This window comes from Octopus sinensis, linkage group LG10 (genome assembly GCF_006345805.1).
Source record: "Octopus sinensis linkage group LG10, ASM634580v1, whole genome shotgun sequence".
Taxonomy (NCBI): domain Eukaryota; kingdom Metazoa; phylum Mollusca; class Cephalopoda; order Octopoda; family Octopodidae; genus Octopus; species Octopus sinensis.
Genome location: NC_043006.1, coordinates 65258274 through 65274889, shown reverse-complemented (window position 1 = coordinate 65274889; position 16616 = coordinate 65258274). Strand labels below are relative to the sequence as shown.

The following is a 16616-nucleotide window of genomic DNA, read 5'->3' as shown; positions in this document are numbered from 1 at the left end:
GTTTTAAAATAAAGTACTGGGGTTGATTCGTTCAACTAAAATTCTTCAAAGTGGTGCCCCAGCATGGCCGCAGTCTAATGACTGAACCAAGTAAACAATAAAAGACACACACACTCACTCACACAAATATATATACATATGCAACAGGCTTCTTTTAGTTTCCATCTACCAGATCCACTCACTACTCTTTGGTTGACCCAGAGCTGTGATAAAAGACACTTGCTAAAGGTGTCACACAGTGGAGTTGAACCTAAAACCAAGTGGTTGAGAAACAAGCTTCTCAACCACACAGCCATGCCTTCCCTTACAATGCTAAACAATGACAACATATGTAAGTACCATAAAGCATAATGAAATAAGCAGTGTGGTTTCAAGCCAATCTGAAACCTTTGTTGTTGCTTATTGCCCTTGGTCTAGTAGATATTTGATCAAAGTTGTTCCAACCTTGACCATCCAGTGTTTTGTTTCATTTTTTTATTTTCCTCAGACGATGATGATGATAGTAAATCTTGGATGACATTATACACAATGTCTATTTTCAAGATGGTAGGGTGTGTGATATGAGAACAATTTGGCTGCTATTTCTAGCAACTTGCAACCACTTAGATATTCCCTGGTTAGCTCAAGATTTAGCCAATGGTTTATACTAGTGCTCTGATCTTGTATTACTTATCTGACTTGCTCTTAATGTCATTTCTTACACCAGATCCAATGCATTCTATGTATGAAATCATTTGTGGCATACCCAATAGTTTCCTCAACTTTCTGTTATGCCGGGACTGCCCAGTTTTTCATATTTATTTCGTATTTCTAACAACTTAATAGGTTTTAGTAATACTTATCAAATGAATGCTGTTTATGACAGCAGCATCAGCTGAGAGGAATTTCTCCATCACCTGAACACCTGAAAAATAACCATTTTAATTTTTATTGGTTTGGTCTGGAAGAAGAATTATGTCATAGACATTGCAGCTCTTCTGAGAGTGCTTAGCCTTTTAGCATTTAAACTGGCCATATCTAGCTTAAATATTGTTTTCTACTCTAGACACAAGGCCCAAAATTTTTTGGGTTGGGGCAGTCAATTAGATCTACCCCAGTATGCAACTGGTACTTAATTTATTGGCCCCAAAAGGATGAAAGGCAAAGTCGACCTCAGCAGAATTTGAACTCAGAACATAAAGACAGATGAAATACCGCTCAACATTTTACCCAGCGTGCTAACGATTCTGCCAGCTCTAGATTAAATATTCTAACTGTTTTATGTTTAAAATGGTCAGATCCAGTCCCTCACACCTTAGTCAACAAAGTCATTTAAAAAATAAACAGTCATATTATCAAAATCTTGAAGCTATAAGATTTTGCTTGATTAATTCAAAACAATATGAATAAATAAGCGTTATATTTGACAGAGTAAGCTGAATGCTAAAAGGTTAAACTAATTTGGTCAGTGTCCCTCTTGAACAATTGCAAGTTGATGGTGGTAGGCAAAGCATGGATGGGGGAAAAGAGTTCCAGAGGGATGGTGTTCTAAGGAGGAAGAATTGTGTATGTGTGTGTATGTGGGGTTTGTTGTGAAGTGGAGGTAAAAATATGGATGATAAAGGAAGCGGGTAGATGTGCAAATCAAGAGTACCCGAGTGAAGGTTATATGAACCTGCTCCAAGGAGCAGAGGCCATAAGTTGGAATGTGTTGGCAAGTAATTTCATTACCAATCAATCAAATGGACCTGTTTTGAATCTAGCATCAGATGCTTGTATGTGTGGCGGCAGCAGTAGCACTGTCTCAGATGTGGAAGAAGAGGGTCTTATTTGAACTTTGTAGAGAATCTGTAGTTAGTTGGGGCTGAAATATTTTCTGGCTTTGAAGTGTTTGTTGTACACTTTTTGCTATGTTGAAGATATGAGTTCATGAGGAGGGATCCTTAGTGGTGACAGTGAGGCCTGGTATTTGTAGCAACATTTGGTGGCTCTAGTTGTGTGTTATTCTTAACAGTGGCATATGATAATTTGTGTCAAGGTCTGCTGTGATTGGACCTAGTATAATTAGTGGGGCATAAAAACTTTCGCTGTTGCACGAGGGACCTGCTACAAGCATATCAATAAATCATTCCATTTTGTTAAAATAAAGTAATAAAAAACTGCATTAAAAATCTAATGTACTACTGTAGTGCTAGCACGGAAAACGGATGCTAAACGATGATGATGATGATCAATTTTAAATTCTTGTCATATAAAATGCTAATAGCAATTACTGTAAACAACATCTGATGTTGTTTTGTCAACAACCCAAGAATTTGACCTGACTAAATCATTATTTCTCTGTGTATATTACTCTAGTAAAAAACAAATTATAAACAGATTCTATCATGAAATTACAAACTTTGTATCCATAACATCTGGCCACAAATATTCACACAGAATATGTACTTGTAGAATACCACTTGCCATCTTTGGTAAGGGTGCAGTGCTCATCTAGCATATCCAAAATTTTAATTCCTGCAGAAGCATCATCTCCTTGCAACCCTGACATTTCATATACTTCCATGGAATTTGATCACTGAAACATATTCGCAAGGCATGGAACACACTAGTTCTAATCTCATTTAAAAGCACTGAGACACAATCTCTACATACATCAAGAGTGTCGTATACATTATACACCTCTTTATGTGTGAAAAACATACAACGAAACTACCACAAGGTCCAATCCTTGTTGTGGTGTGGTGACTTGTATGCCTCAATGTGCCTGAGAGCTATGCTAGCAAAGTGCAAGCTTCTAGTGGGGCCATCGATGGACCATCTCTTCATGGAGGTAAAAATGGGTTTGTGTAGGCTCAACACCCTTATCTAGAAAAAAGCAAAGTTACAGAAGCATTGATCCCAATTCCAAATCAACAAGACCTGGGAGAGTCCTAAGTCAAAAACAGTGGAGAAATATCATCTTGTTCCATTGCTGATTCTCTACAAAAGTTCTAGTAAAACTTTTATCGAGAGGACTGTTCACACATCACAGATAGTGCTGCTACTTCACACATGTCTTGTAGAATATCCAACAAAAGACCATTCAGCTGATAGACAAAGATCCTGTCATCAGCATAACTTCAACTGCAAGTCAATAGATGTGCTGGCTCTTCTCTCTGTCTCTTCTATTTGCACTAACTACAACAGCCTCTGCTTTTCTGAATTGACACTCTGCGTATTACATCCAATGTGGCCCCTTCTTTTAGCGTCCTACTGTCACACTAGACTCCCTACTAACACTTTGTTCAATCATTCTCCCTCAGAACTGCCATTTAAAAAAATACTTTCTATATATTTTTCTCTCACAGTTGCCATGGTGACAAATTAGCAGCATCTTTAAAACATGGGATAAAATACCTTGTGATATATTTGTTCCAGCTCTTTGTATTCTATGTTCAAGTCCTTCTATTGATTTTAAACTTTGTCTGCATAATATCACCATCTTGCCCCCACTTTTGACAAGGTGCACTTGTTGCAAGCCTGGCCCTTTCCTTCTCAGTGATAAAAAAAATAATAAACAACTCGGTGCGAACATGGCTGTGTGATAAAGAAGCTTGATTTGCAGCCATGTGGTCCCAAGGTCAGTCCCACTGCATGGCATCTTGGGCAAGTGTCCTCTGCTTTGGCCTCTGGTCAACTGATGCCTTGCATGTGTGTGTGTGTGTATGTGGATGTGTGTGTGTATGTTTGTGTGTGTATGTATGTGAATGTTTATGTGGGTATGTGTATGTTTGTGTGTGTGTGTGTCCTCCCCACTGCTTTGACACATAGTGTTGATCTGTATTAATACTATTCTTGGAAGGCAGCGAGCTGGCAGAATCATTATCACACTGGATGAAATGCTTAGCGGTATTTCGCCTGTCGCTACATTCTGAGTTCAAATTCCACCAAGGTCAACTTTGCCTTTCATCCTTTCAGAGTCAATAAATTAAGTACCAGCTGCATACTGGCGTCGATCTAATCAGCTAGCCCCCCTCCCCCAAATTTCAGGCCTTGTGCCAAAAGTAGAAAGGATCAATACTATTCTTGACTGTTGACAAACCAATATGCCACGGTGGCATATGATGATTCGTGCCACATGGTCTGCTATGATTGGTTCTACTATAATCGGTGGGGCACATAAACTTTTCCCATTACATGATGTACCCACTACAAGCATATCAATAAATTATTCCACTATGTTAAATTTATTATCATCATCATTTAAATGATGCTCATTAGTGGTTGTGTTTGGTAAAAGACACTTGTAGATTAAGTACCAGACTCAAAAGGTAAGTGCTGGCATTGATCTCTTCAATTAAAAGCCTTGAAGATGGTGTCCCAGCATGGCCACCGTTCAATGACTGAAACAAGTAAAAGGGGAAAGGTAAATAACTTTATGTTTTAAAATGACAGGCATGTTACTAAAACCAACAAAATCCATTTTTCAATCTGTATTGTCATAATGCTTCTGATTCTCTCTCTATATGTGTTTGTGGTGGGGGTAAAAAAAATTTTTTATTCCACAAGAGTAAAAATATAGAAAAAGAAGTTGAAAATGCACTGGGGTGTTTTTTTTCTAGATGGTTTATTTTTAAAGGCTTAACCAGTTTCACTGTTTTCTGATTTTCAAAGGTTGAGAAAGAAAGATGTGGGGCTTTGCTGCAAATGTCTTGTTATACCTTTGAAAGTGAACCCTCTGAAAGACTCCCAGTTCATTTTCAATTTCTTTTATATATATATATATATATATATATATATATGATCATTTAGTGTCCATTTTCCATGCTGGCATGGGTTAGACAGTTTGAGTGGGGCTGATAAGCCGGAGAGCTGTATCAGGCTTCAGTCTGATTTGACTTGGTTTCTACAGCTGGATGTCCTTCCTAATGCCAACCACTCCAAGAGTGTAGTGGGTGCCTTCTACATGTCACCAGCATGGGTGCCTTTATGTGTCACTGGAACTGGCCATGACTATGATGTCACTTGGCTTAACATATCTTCTCAAGCACAACAAATCATCGAAGGTCTCAATCACTTCACGAGACTCAGCATCTAAAATCATGCTTCACCACCTCATTCTATGTCTTCCTGGGTCTACCTCTTGCACAGGTTCCCTCCACAGTTAGAGATTGGCACTTCTTTACACAGCTGTCCTCATCCTTACACACCACATGACCACACCAGCACAGCCTTCTCTCTTGCACACCACATCTGATGCCTCTTATATCCAATTTTTCTAAGACGCTTACACTCTGTCATACGTGCAGACTGACATAGCACATCCAGCGAAGCATATTAGCTTCATTTCTTTCAAGCCTTCGCATATTCTCTGCAGTCACAGCCCATGTTTCGCTGCCGTATAGCATGGCTGTCCACACACACACACACACATATAATAGAGATAATCTGACAAAGGTTAGCAGGTTGAAACTTCAAAGTTACAGTCACCCCTCTTCTTGTAAAAGTATAATAAACAAGTACTCTACTAAAACATTTTCAGTAATTCTTCTGTTTAATGTTATATTGTTTTTTATATATTATTTGACACAGAAACAAACAATATCTATCTACTTATCTATTAGTTTCTTTCTCTCTCTCTCTCTCTCTCTCTCTCAGTCTCTATCTATCTAACTCGCTAGCTTGTTATCTCTCTCTCTCTCCCACACACTCTCTCTATCTGTCTAGCTATCTAGCTTGTTATCTCTATCTATCTATCTATCTGTCTGTCTGACTGGCTGGCTGGCCATCTTTCTCTATTTATCCACCCATCTCTCTCTTTCTTTTAGCTTCTCTCTCTCTCTCTATTTATCTGTCCATCCATCTCTCTCTCTCTTTGTTTTTTTTCGTCTTAACAGTTTCTTTATTGCTTTTTTTTTTCAGGAATTTGCATTCCGCTTTGTCTTCAACAACAAGCTTGTCTATAATCAAACTATCACAGGTAAGCAACGACAGTAGCTCAACCATATTTGTTTTGTTGGCTGCTGTTGTTATTATTATTTTTCCTTTTGTTCATTGCATAACATGGAGTCTGTAAAATAAACACACACACACATACAAACACATACATCAAAAGGGTTAGAGTGTGTTCTAGTTGTATATCAATACATTAGAAGATAATCAAAACTGCTTAGTAATTGTGGTGGTGGTGGTGGTGGTCATGGCCATGGTCGTGATGGTGGTAGCAACAGCTACAGCGGTAGTGTCGGCGTCGGCAGTCCAGTGATGAATCAAACATGGACATTATTGAGTTTGCTGAGGTTATTCACAGGAAACAGTTTCTCTATTCAATCTCTAAATAGATTGTCAAGGATATGAGACAGAGCTGACATCATCATCGTCGTCATCAGAGAAACGGGATTAATCATTAATCTTTAATCTCTTGTTTCAGTCATTGGACTGCAGCCTTGCTGGGAGTGTCACCTTGAACGATTTAGTCAAACAAATTGACTCCAGTTGTTGTTTTGCTTTTCAAGTCTGGTACTTATTCCATCAGTCTCTTTTGTTGAACTGCTAAGTTATAGAGATGTTAAGAAATCTACACCAGCTATCAAGCAGCAGTGGGGTGGTGGGGGACAAACACATACACATTTATATACATACACATATACACACATACATACACATACATACACACATACACATATATAGACACATACATACATACACACACATATATACAACCATAAAATGGTCTGTCACACAGTCCCCGTTTACCAAGTTCACTCACAAGGCATTGGTTGGCCCAGGGCTTTAGTAGAAGACACTTGCTTGAGGTGCTGTGCAGTGGGACACAACTCAGATCAACATGGTTTCAAAGTGAACCTCTTAACAGTGAGCATAATGCAATCTTGTGGTTCACCATACTCTGTTGAACCATCCAACACATACCAGCATGGAAAACGGATGGAAGACAATGTTTGCACTAGAGGTTTAGGTTTCGGTCAGCAGTGGCGAAAATAAAGTGTACAATGTGCAATCATCATTATCATCATCATTGTTGTCATCATCATCATTTAACATTTGTTTTCCATGCTAGCTTGCTTTGATAGAATCTGGTGGACCACAGGACTGCATCATGCTTATTGTTAGTGATAAAAAGTGGTGGGGGATCAAGCAGCTACATAAAGTTAGTATATTGCACTGTTACCCACACATCTACAAACAGGAGTTGCTGTGTGGTAAGTAACTTGCTTACCAACCACATGGGTCCGGGTTCAGTCCCACTGTGTGGCATCTAGGGCAAGTATCTTCTATTGCTTCAGGCCGACCAAAGCCTTGTGAGTGGATTTGGTAGACGGAAACTGAAAGAAGCCTGTCATGTATATATATATATATGTTTATGTTTGTGTGTCTGTGTTTGTCCCTCCACTATCGCAAGACAACCAATGTTGGTGTGTTTACGTCGCTGTAACTTAGTGGTTTGGCAAAGGAGACCGATAGAATAAGTACTAGGCTTACAGAGACAAAGTCTTGGGCTCGATTTGTTTGACTAAAGGCGGTGCTCCAGCATGGCCACAGTCAAATGACTGAAACAAATAAAAGATTATACATATTTTCACATATATATACACAAACACATGCACGCATACATATGTTTATATGTATATGTGTATATATACGTATACATACACATACATATACATTTATACACTCACAGACACACACATACACATACATTTCCCAACCACATGGTTCCAGGTTCAGTCCTACCACATGGCACTTTAGGTAGGTGTCATCTACTCTAGCCTCAGGCCAACCAAAAGCCTTGTCAGTGGATTTGGTAGGCAGAAGCTAAAAGAAGCCCATCGTATATATGTCATCATCATCATCATCGTCATTTAACATCCACCTTCCATGCTAGCAAAGGTGGGATGGTTTCACAAGAGCCGACTAGGCCAAAGCCTGCCCCAGACTTCTGTGACGGTTTTGGAAGGATTTTTACAGCTGGATGCCCTTCCTAACACCAACCACTCAGCAGAGTGGACTTAATGCTTTTTATGTGACACAAGCACAGACGATGTCAGTTTTGACAAGGTTTTTACAGCTGGATTCCCTTCTAGACACCAACCACTTTACAGTGTGGAATGGGTACTTTTTAAGTGGCACCTGCGCTAACATGGTCACCAAGTTCTTGCAAGACAAAATAAAAAAAACTTTCAAGAGTGGGGGAGGCATTGGAGGAGGTGGTCTTGTGTTGGGGTGATGAAAAGGTTATAGTGAGACAGATACAGGTGTCTTGCTGCAGAGGAAGTACAAGGTTACCTGGCTGGAGAGAGAAAGATCAGGAATGAAGACAGAAACAGGTGTGCTACCACAAAGGAAATACAGTTACCCAAGCTGAGGGAAGTGCAGGAGAAGGAGAGAGAGTGGGAGACAGCAGGATAGAGATGGTGGCAAAGTACTGGTCATATTCATAAGGAATGGGGATCAGAATATATTTGGGATGGTGGAGTAAAGGAAGAGAGAGATATAGATGGTGGCAAGTGCCAGGGCATACCCTTGAAGTTCGAATGGCATAATGTAAGGGGCAGGATATTGCAAATGGAGTGGGATTAAAGAGTGCGAGTAAGTGGCAAAAGAAAGATGTATGTGTATATACTTATATATGTGTGTCTGTGTTTGCCCCCCCCCCCCACTATCTCTTCACAACTGGTCCAGGTGTGTTTATGTCCCTGTAATTTAGTGGTTTAGTGAAACAGACTGATAAAATAAGTACTCAGCTTACCAAGGAATAAGTCCTAGGGTTGATTTCTTTGACTAAAACCCTTTGAGGCGGTGCTCCAACATGGCCGCAGTCAAATGACAGAAACAAGTAAAAGAATAAAGTAATGCATGCATACAAATACAGACACATACACAAATGCTTCAGGTATTTATGCCAGGAACACGGACAGCTTCATGATGACTACAGATTAAGAACCATTAAGAATTCCATCTACTCTGTTGCTTCACTATAACCAGCCTGTTTACTCTGCCAGTACACCACCACCATCACGATCACCCTCTCTGTTCGGTTAGTATAAAACCCCCACAACCCCACCCCACCTCCCCATCCATCTAATTTATATCTTTTTATTGGTATGTGAAAGTTGAATGGCTGTCTATGCTGACAACTTTAATGACTTAAAAGACCTTCAACTGGCAACATAGTCTATGTGTATGTGTGTGTATATATAATATATATATATATATATATATATATATATATATATATATATATGCATGTGTATGTGTGTATATATATATATATATATATACATATATATATATATGCATGTGTATGTGTGTGTATATATATATATATATATGCATGTGTATGTGTGTGTATATATATATATATATATACATATATATATATATGCATGTGTATGTGTGTGTATATATTATATATATATATATATATATATAATATATATATATATGCATGTGTATGTGTGTGTATATATATATATATGCATGTGTATATATATATGTATATGTGTGTGTATATATATGCATGTAAATATATATTTATGTAAATATGTGTATATATGTATGTGTGTGTGTGTGTGTGTGTATGTACACATATGCATGCACATACACCTGCACACAGTTTCTCACTATGTCCTCCATTCTCCTGTCTGATTAATTTATTGTTTGAATTAGTAAGACACAAGAAGTTATTACGGACATTACATTTTGTCTTTGAAGTCATTCCCACTTTCTAATCGTTATTGCAAGATGGCTGCCTTCCTTGCCAAGCTCGTGATATGTGTCTAACCTTTTAATAAATTTCTCCTACTGAAACAATTTACATATTTCTTTTGTCTTGTCTCCTTTCATTTTCTTACTGAATTGATTGCTCTGCTGTTGAGAATTATTTCATTATTCACTTTACACTGGGTGAAACCTGGTCAGTTTTCTAGGCCAATTTCCAGCAATATATTTTCGTACACCACATGCTGTGATGATATACTTGAGCTTTCTGTTGTTTCATTTCTGTTTTGATTTTTTTTCTAATCATTAATTATTCTTTCTCTTGCATCTTTGAGCTTTTATTTTTGTTTCATTCATTGGGCTGCTGCCATGCCAGGGCACAGCTTTGAAGAGTCCACTTAAACAAATTGACTCCTGTACTTTTTTTTTTATTAATGTTCTTATTTTACCAGTCTCTTTTGTCCAACCATTAAATTACAAGGACGTAAACAAACTAACACTTGTTGTCAAGTGGTGGGAAGGACAGGCACATATACATAGATACATGTACACACATGTATACATTCTATTTTCTGTTTTCTCTCCCGGTTTATTCCTGTGTTCCTTTCTATCAAAGAGCGTAGGCTCGAAATGTAAAAGACTTTCTTACTTCCCAAGCATTAAACTAACACATCTGTTTGTTGTTTACACACCCGTCTTTGTATTTTGTTTTTTTGTAAATTCTCACTACATATATATATATATTTATATATAAATATATGGAGTCCTTAAGAATTTTAAGTACCATTCATCTGTTTACAGATACATACATATATTTATAAGTATGTATGAACCATGAGAACATACTAGCACATGATTCTCACACCATTTTGCATATAGTCATAGCAAGTAATTTAGCTTGCATCTGGCCTTGTTTTGGGGTACCTGGTATTGATAAGTCTCAAAGATGACGAAACATTAATGTTTACCACTCCTGCAACAGGACCTGGTGTGAGTTACCTCGCTTGTTTATGACTCCTAGGTGTTTTTACACCAGGCATATTGACAAGAAAATTTTCTCTCATGCCTATAAACCGATGTCTGCCTACGAACTAGCAAAACACATACTTTGTGTATGTGTGTTCGATATTGTTTATACATTTGTCAAAAGGATGTGTTATAACACTATTCCACATATACAAAAACAGCCATACCAACAATCCAACATAAAACCATCTTCAGCTGCCCCACAGATATCATTATGGTTTCGACACCTGGGCAATACCATTCAATCTGGCAGTGTCAACAACACTAAAAGAAGTGTTGCTTGAGAATAAACTTACCAAATATATATATATATATTCTTTTACTTGTTTCAGTCATTTGGCTGCAGCTATGCTGGAGCACCATCTTTAGTTGAGCAAATCAACCCCAGGACTTGTTCTTTGTAAGCCTAGTATTTACTGTAAAAACCCATATAATTTGCACACCTGTGTAATTTACACAAGTGATTTTCAGGATAAAATTTGTTAAAAAAAAGCTTTCACTCATGTAAAATTCACACCCATGTTTTGAGAATTGTCGATATAACCAGGGGAAAAAGGTTTTGAATTTAGTTGTATTTAGCATAATTTCACTTACGTATGATTAGATTTTATTAAATTTTCAATAAATAATTTCTGTTTAACAGGTATCACATTGAAAGCTATTAAATTACAAAATGTTTGTGTTGCTTGTAATAAACTTTATTTTACATTTCTTGCCCTCAATAGATTGTCTGATCTTTAGCATACTACTGTATGTCTTCTCAAATCACGATCACAGGAAAAGTAAGAAAATTATTATTTGTAATCTCACGAGAGATATTCAGCAACAGTATTGTGGAGTAAAGATTGCTTGCCAACATAACATGTTTGAAAACATAAGGACACAGATCGTGTCGTATAGCCAGCTGGAGATGATATCTCCTGGGGATAAATTACAGCAACATTTGTCCTAAACCAGGATCTCCATGTTATGTTGGCAAACAATCTTTATTCCACAGGAAAAGTTGTTGATAAGAATTACTATCAAAAAGAAAGCTGATAAACATGCAGAGGTGTTGCAAATTAAGTTTAATTACCAATAAACATCAGCTTGGATGACACTTTACTCAACTGACAGAGGAAGGTGACCAATCAAATTGATTTTATGTGAATAGAATTCTTTTCCACCTATTCTTTTCGGAACCTTTGATATGGAGTATCGAAATTTTAATCCCTTTCACACTTATAAAATGTTAAGCAAACTTTAAAATTTGTCATTGCCGTTATTGTCAGTGTGGGCAGAACTTATGAATCATTTACTGTGAAGGAGAAATTAAATATGTTGAATATGCATTTGACATTAGAGCTGCCAGAAGGTATTTTTATGTTAATGAAGCCAATGTTTGAAATTGGTGTAAACAGCACAACAAACTTAAGACTGTGCTGAATAATAAACAGACAAAAGTAAAAACATACAATCAAGATTATCCATATCGTTACATTTTTTTTCAGTCAGGAATATCCGTATCACTATGTATGTCAGTGGTGCTCCATTGTGATAGGTAGAAACTCCAAGCAATGTAAAATATTGCCCAGACCGTGTCTACCAGCATGAATGTCAGACTTCAAAAAGTTGTTAACCATTTAACGGTTTTAGTAAATTTATACAGAAAAAGTAAGCATTATACCATCCAGCATAAATAAAAGTCAACTTCATTATATTTAAGCCCTTATTTTTTCTGTAAAAACCTATTCAGACATTAAATGAGTCAACTTTCAGTACGAACGTTTATGTTCTGTACGTCTTTTTTCAACAAAAAAAATTGCAAAAAAAATTCTAGAAATGATCTACTCATGTAATTGCTTATTTTTATATTTTGTGGAAAAAGTGCATAAATTATTCTGTTGTGTCTGAGGAGAGTCATTTTCTTTTTGTGCCTTATAATGTAACACACTCACCGGTAAATTACATTGGTCTTTATGGTATTCTGTTGGTCTCTCTTACCAAAGCACTACATTATAGGGATGTAAACACACCAGCATCGGTTGTCAAGCAATGTTGGGGGGACAAACACACACATACACATATGATGGACTTCTTTCAGTTTCCGTCTACCAAATCCACTCACAAGGCTTTGGTCAGCCCAAGGCTGTAGTAGAAGACACTTGCCCAAGTAGTCACATGGTAAGACTGAACCCGGAACCATGTGGTTGCTAAGCAAACTACTTACCACACACAGCTGCACCTGCACCTATATATATATATCAATCATCACCATTTAATATCCCTTTTCCATGTTGGCATGGGTTGAACAGTTTGACAGGATCTGGTGAACTCCAAGGCAATGTTGGGCTCCAATGTCTGCTTTGGAATAATTTCAGCTGGATGCCCTTCCTAATGACAACCACTTTACAGAGTGCCTGAGTGCTTTTTTTGTGTGTGTGTGAGTGTGTACCATTGGCACTAGGGAGGTTGCCTTGTAAGATTGCAAGACAGAAAAATAACAGGAAAAATAAAAAGCTCTCACTACTAAGGGGGGAATATTTGAGCGGGAAAGATGTAGCTGGGTGGCTTTATGCCCAATGTTGAATGGCTTGGGCAAGTATCTTGTTGAATGTACCTTGGGCAAGTATCTTCTACTATAGCCTCAAGCCAACCTAAGCCTTGTGAGTGGATTTGGTCAACGGAAACTGAAAGAAGCCCGTCATATATCTATGTGTGTGTTTGTCCCCCACCACTGCTTGACAACCAGTATTGGTATTTTAAGTACTGGTGTCGATTCATCGACTACAAATTTCTTCAAGGCGGTGCCCCCAGTATGGCCACAGTCTAATGACTTAAACAAACAGAAGATAAAAAGATAAAGGTTATTAACAAGCAAGAATGAAACAAGAGTGCTAATCATAAAGATTTTATCATGTTTATTTATAGAAACTATTAGAGATCGAGTTCCATGTTTACATTTGTCTATCTTTCTAACTGTTGATCTGTCTAGTTCTCTCTCTCTCTATCTCTCTCTCTTATCTCTCTCTTTCTCTCTCTCTCTCTGTTTAGTTATTTATTCACTCTATCTTTTAACTCTATTTTCTTCTGTTTTTTTTTTTCCCAAACAGCTGAAAATCCTCCACTCATCTGTCTCGGCTCAAAGACTAAAGCTGCCGAGATCTGTGTGAAGTTCTCCAATGTGACATTCCAAGTGAATGTGCACGAAGAACACAAGACCCAACTGAACGGCTGCGCTAGTTTCAATCTGAACCTGTTTAACCGGACAATCGGCGTCTACCCAGTCGGCTGCTTCCAGATCCCTGACAACAACAAACATCTCGAACGTAACCAGCTTGGCAACTGGATGCCATGATGAGAAGAAGAGGAGGTAGGAGTAACAAGGAGACAGTCACCCAACCAGTGAACACCCCTCACTGCAAGCTTAAGATGGACTCTTCTAAGCAGGAATGCATGTGTGAGTGGGTGAAACCATGAGCATGTGTGTATGTATGTATGCATGGGCATAAGTACATGCATACATGTGTATGTGAATATGTATATACATTTTAAGATAACTATTATGTTTTAATTTGTTTTGTTTTTTTAAGAATACCTGTTCTTTGTCTCTCATATATCTGTGTGTGTGTCTATATATATATATATATATATATACATATATATATATATACATATATGTATATATATGTGTGTATATATATAAAAACCTAACCTTGTTACATTATGACAAATTGAGTGTGTGTAAGAATTACATTAAGGGTAACAAATGTATGTGGAATACTTAGTCACACTAAAATTGAACATGTGATTCATTATGCATACACATGTGTGTTTGTATACATGTTTGTGAAAACACACACACACATGCGCGCGCGCACGCACACACACACACACAAAGTGGAAATGAATGCACTAGCTGTGTCAAAATTGTTTTTTGGCTGTGGCTCTTAATAGTTTTGGCATTAAACTCTCTCTGCTGTGTGATCCAGTAGGGTTCTATGCAGCCCATATAGGGTTATGATGTAATAAAAAGTGCATGTTTATTATGAGGGAAAAACATGAAGCATGGATTTGGTATTCCTGCATTTCGTCAGTTACATATGCAACAGAAATATGTGTAACACATGAAATGAAGAAATATCAAATTTATGCTTTGTGCTTTTCTCTCTCTCTCTCTCTCTCTCTCTATATATATATATATATATATACACACACACACACACACACACACACATACATATATACATACATACATATAAAACTACACACTCATACATATGTATGTATATGTGTGTGCGTCTGTATATATATATATATATATCAAACTTAATGCATAGACACTGTTGTCAAGCCCGTTATTGCAGTATTTGTCCAGAGATATTCTCTCTTATGGACATGGTGTGTTAAAAACACAATAAATATCAGAGGGAAATGGAAACTTGCCATAGCTGCAGACTGAGAACACTAAATATATGTTGGCCTTTTGGGACCTCATGAATGATAATACATGTCAGTCACATGCCAAAACAAAAATTCATCATCTCCAATATAAGAAACTGAATGAAACATTTACTGATGTTGAAAATAGCTGTCCAGCTGAATAAAAATTCAGTATATGCAATTGAGGCAGTATTTTAATTAAAATAACCAACTGTGTGTTATACTTAATGTACAGACATTGTTAATTGGCCAGTTACTGTGGTGTGTATATGTATGTGTGTGTATATATATATATATATATATATATATATATACATATTTAATATTTAATATCATCTGAGTAATAACCTCATAATGAGTATTTTAAAACTCCTTTATGGTTATCATGTATGATGTGCTAGTGCACAGTTGCTGCTGGGACATATTTATTTATATAATATTTCATGTAACAGTATGATATGGAAAACTCAGCAGCTAACAGCTGTTAGCATTACACAGAAACAATTGTTGTGATTTGTGACTAAAGAGCCTGTTCATTCCGATGACTGTGTGTGTGTGCGTACATACAGACAGAGAAACTGTGTGTGTAAGAACAAAAGAATATGACCTCGATATTGTTAGAAATAGAGGATTAAATTTATTAAATGACACAGACATGGAATACTTACATTCAGAACTCAGAGTTTCTTAACAGCAATTTATCCAATACACGCTGTCATTCTGTTGCATGTCTGTGTCAGTAAATATATATATGTATATGTACACACACATACATACAAATATATTAGGATGCTTATACACTTGTGAGACATTTATTGAAAAAAAAACCCACTCTTCTCTCACCTATTTGTCCCATCACCATTCACCCACCCATTCCTGCCTTCATCCTCTCTATTGAAATAAAACGTCATAAGAAATACATATACATATACACATGCACACACACACACACAGACAACATAAAAATTGACCCCTTATAACCGGAAGCCCCACCACTCCACCTCTGTCACTTTAATTTAAATTACAATCATAATATTTATTACAACAGATGCATTACATGTATGTTATGTTTGTTTCATAGGAAGTGGGGGGGGGGTTCTTTTTTGTTTGGCTTATTTTAGTTGTTTTTACAGGTTTTTTTTCTGTCTTTCCATTAATAATAATAATTATTATTATTATTATTATTATTCAATTTCACTTTTCATCCTTCTAAGCGCTGATAATAAGAAAAGTATCAGTTAAGTACTGGGATCAGTTTCATGAACTCAAACCTGCACCCCAAAATGTCAGGCCTTGTACCTATGTCAGAAACAACTATCATTATTATTATTATTATTATTATTTAAAGCAGCAAGCTGGCAGAATCATTAGCACTCCGGGTAAAATGCTTAGTAGTATTTCATCCGTCTTCACGTTGTGAGTTCAAATTCTACTGAGGTTGACTTTGCCTTTCATCCTCTCAGGGTTGA

The 16616-nt window shown here is 37.0% G+C and overlaps 1 protein-coding gene across 1 annotated transcript in view; it reads left to right on the top strand.

Annotated features, from left to right (window-relative positions):
• The window catches only part of LOC115216684, a 62368-nt gene extending 46315 nt beyond the window's left edge, over nucleotides 1–16053 (top strand). The window contains exons 3-4 of the mRNA XM_029786197.2: nucleotides 5884–5941; nucleotides 13818–16053. Coding sequence (XP_029642057.1) covers nucleotides 5884–5941; nucleotides 13818–14062 — 303 coding nt within the window. The 3' untranslated portion in view covers nucleotides 14063–16053. The remainder of the gene's footprint in view (nucleotides 1–5883; nucleotides 5942–13817) is intronic.
• Nucleotides 16054–16616: the final 563 nt, after the last annotated feature.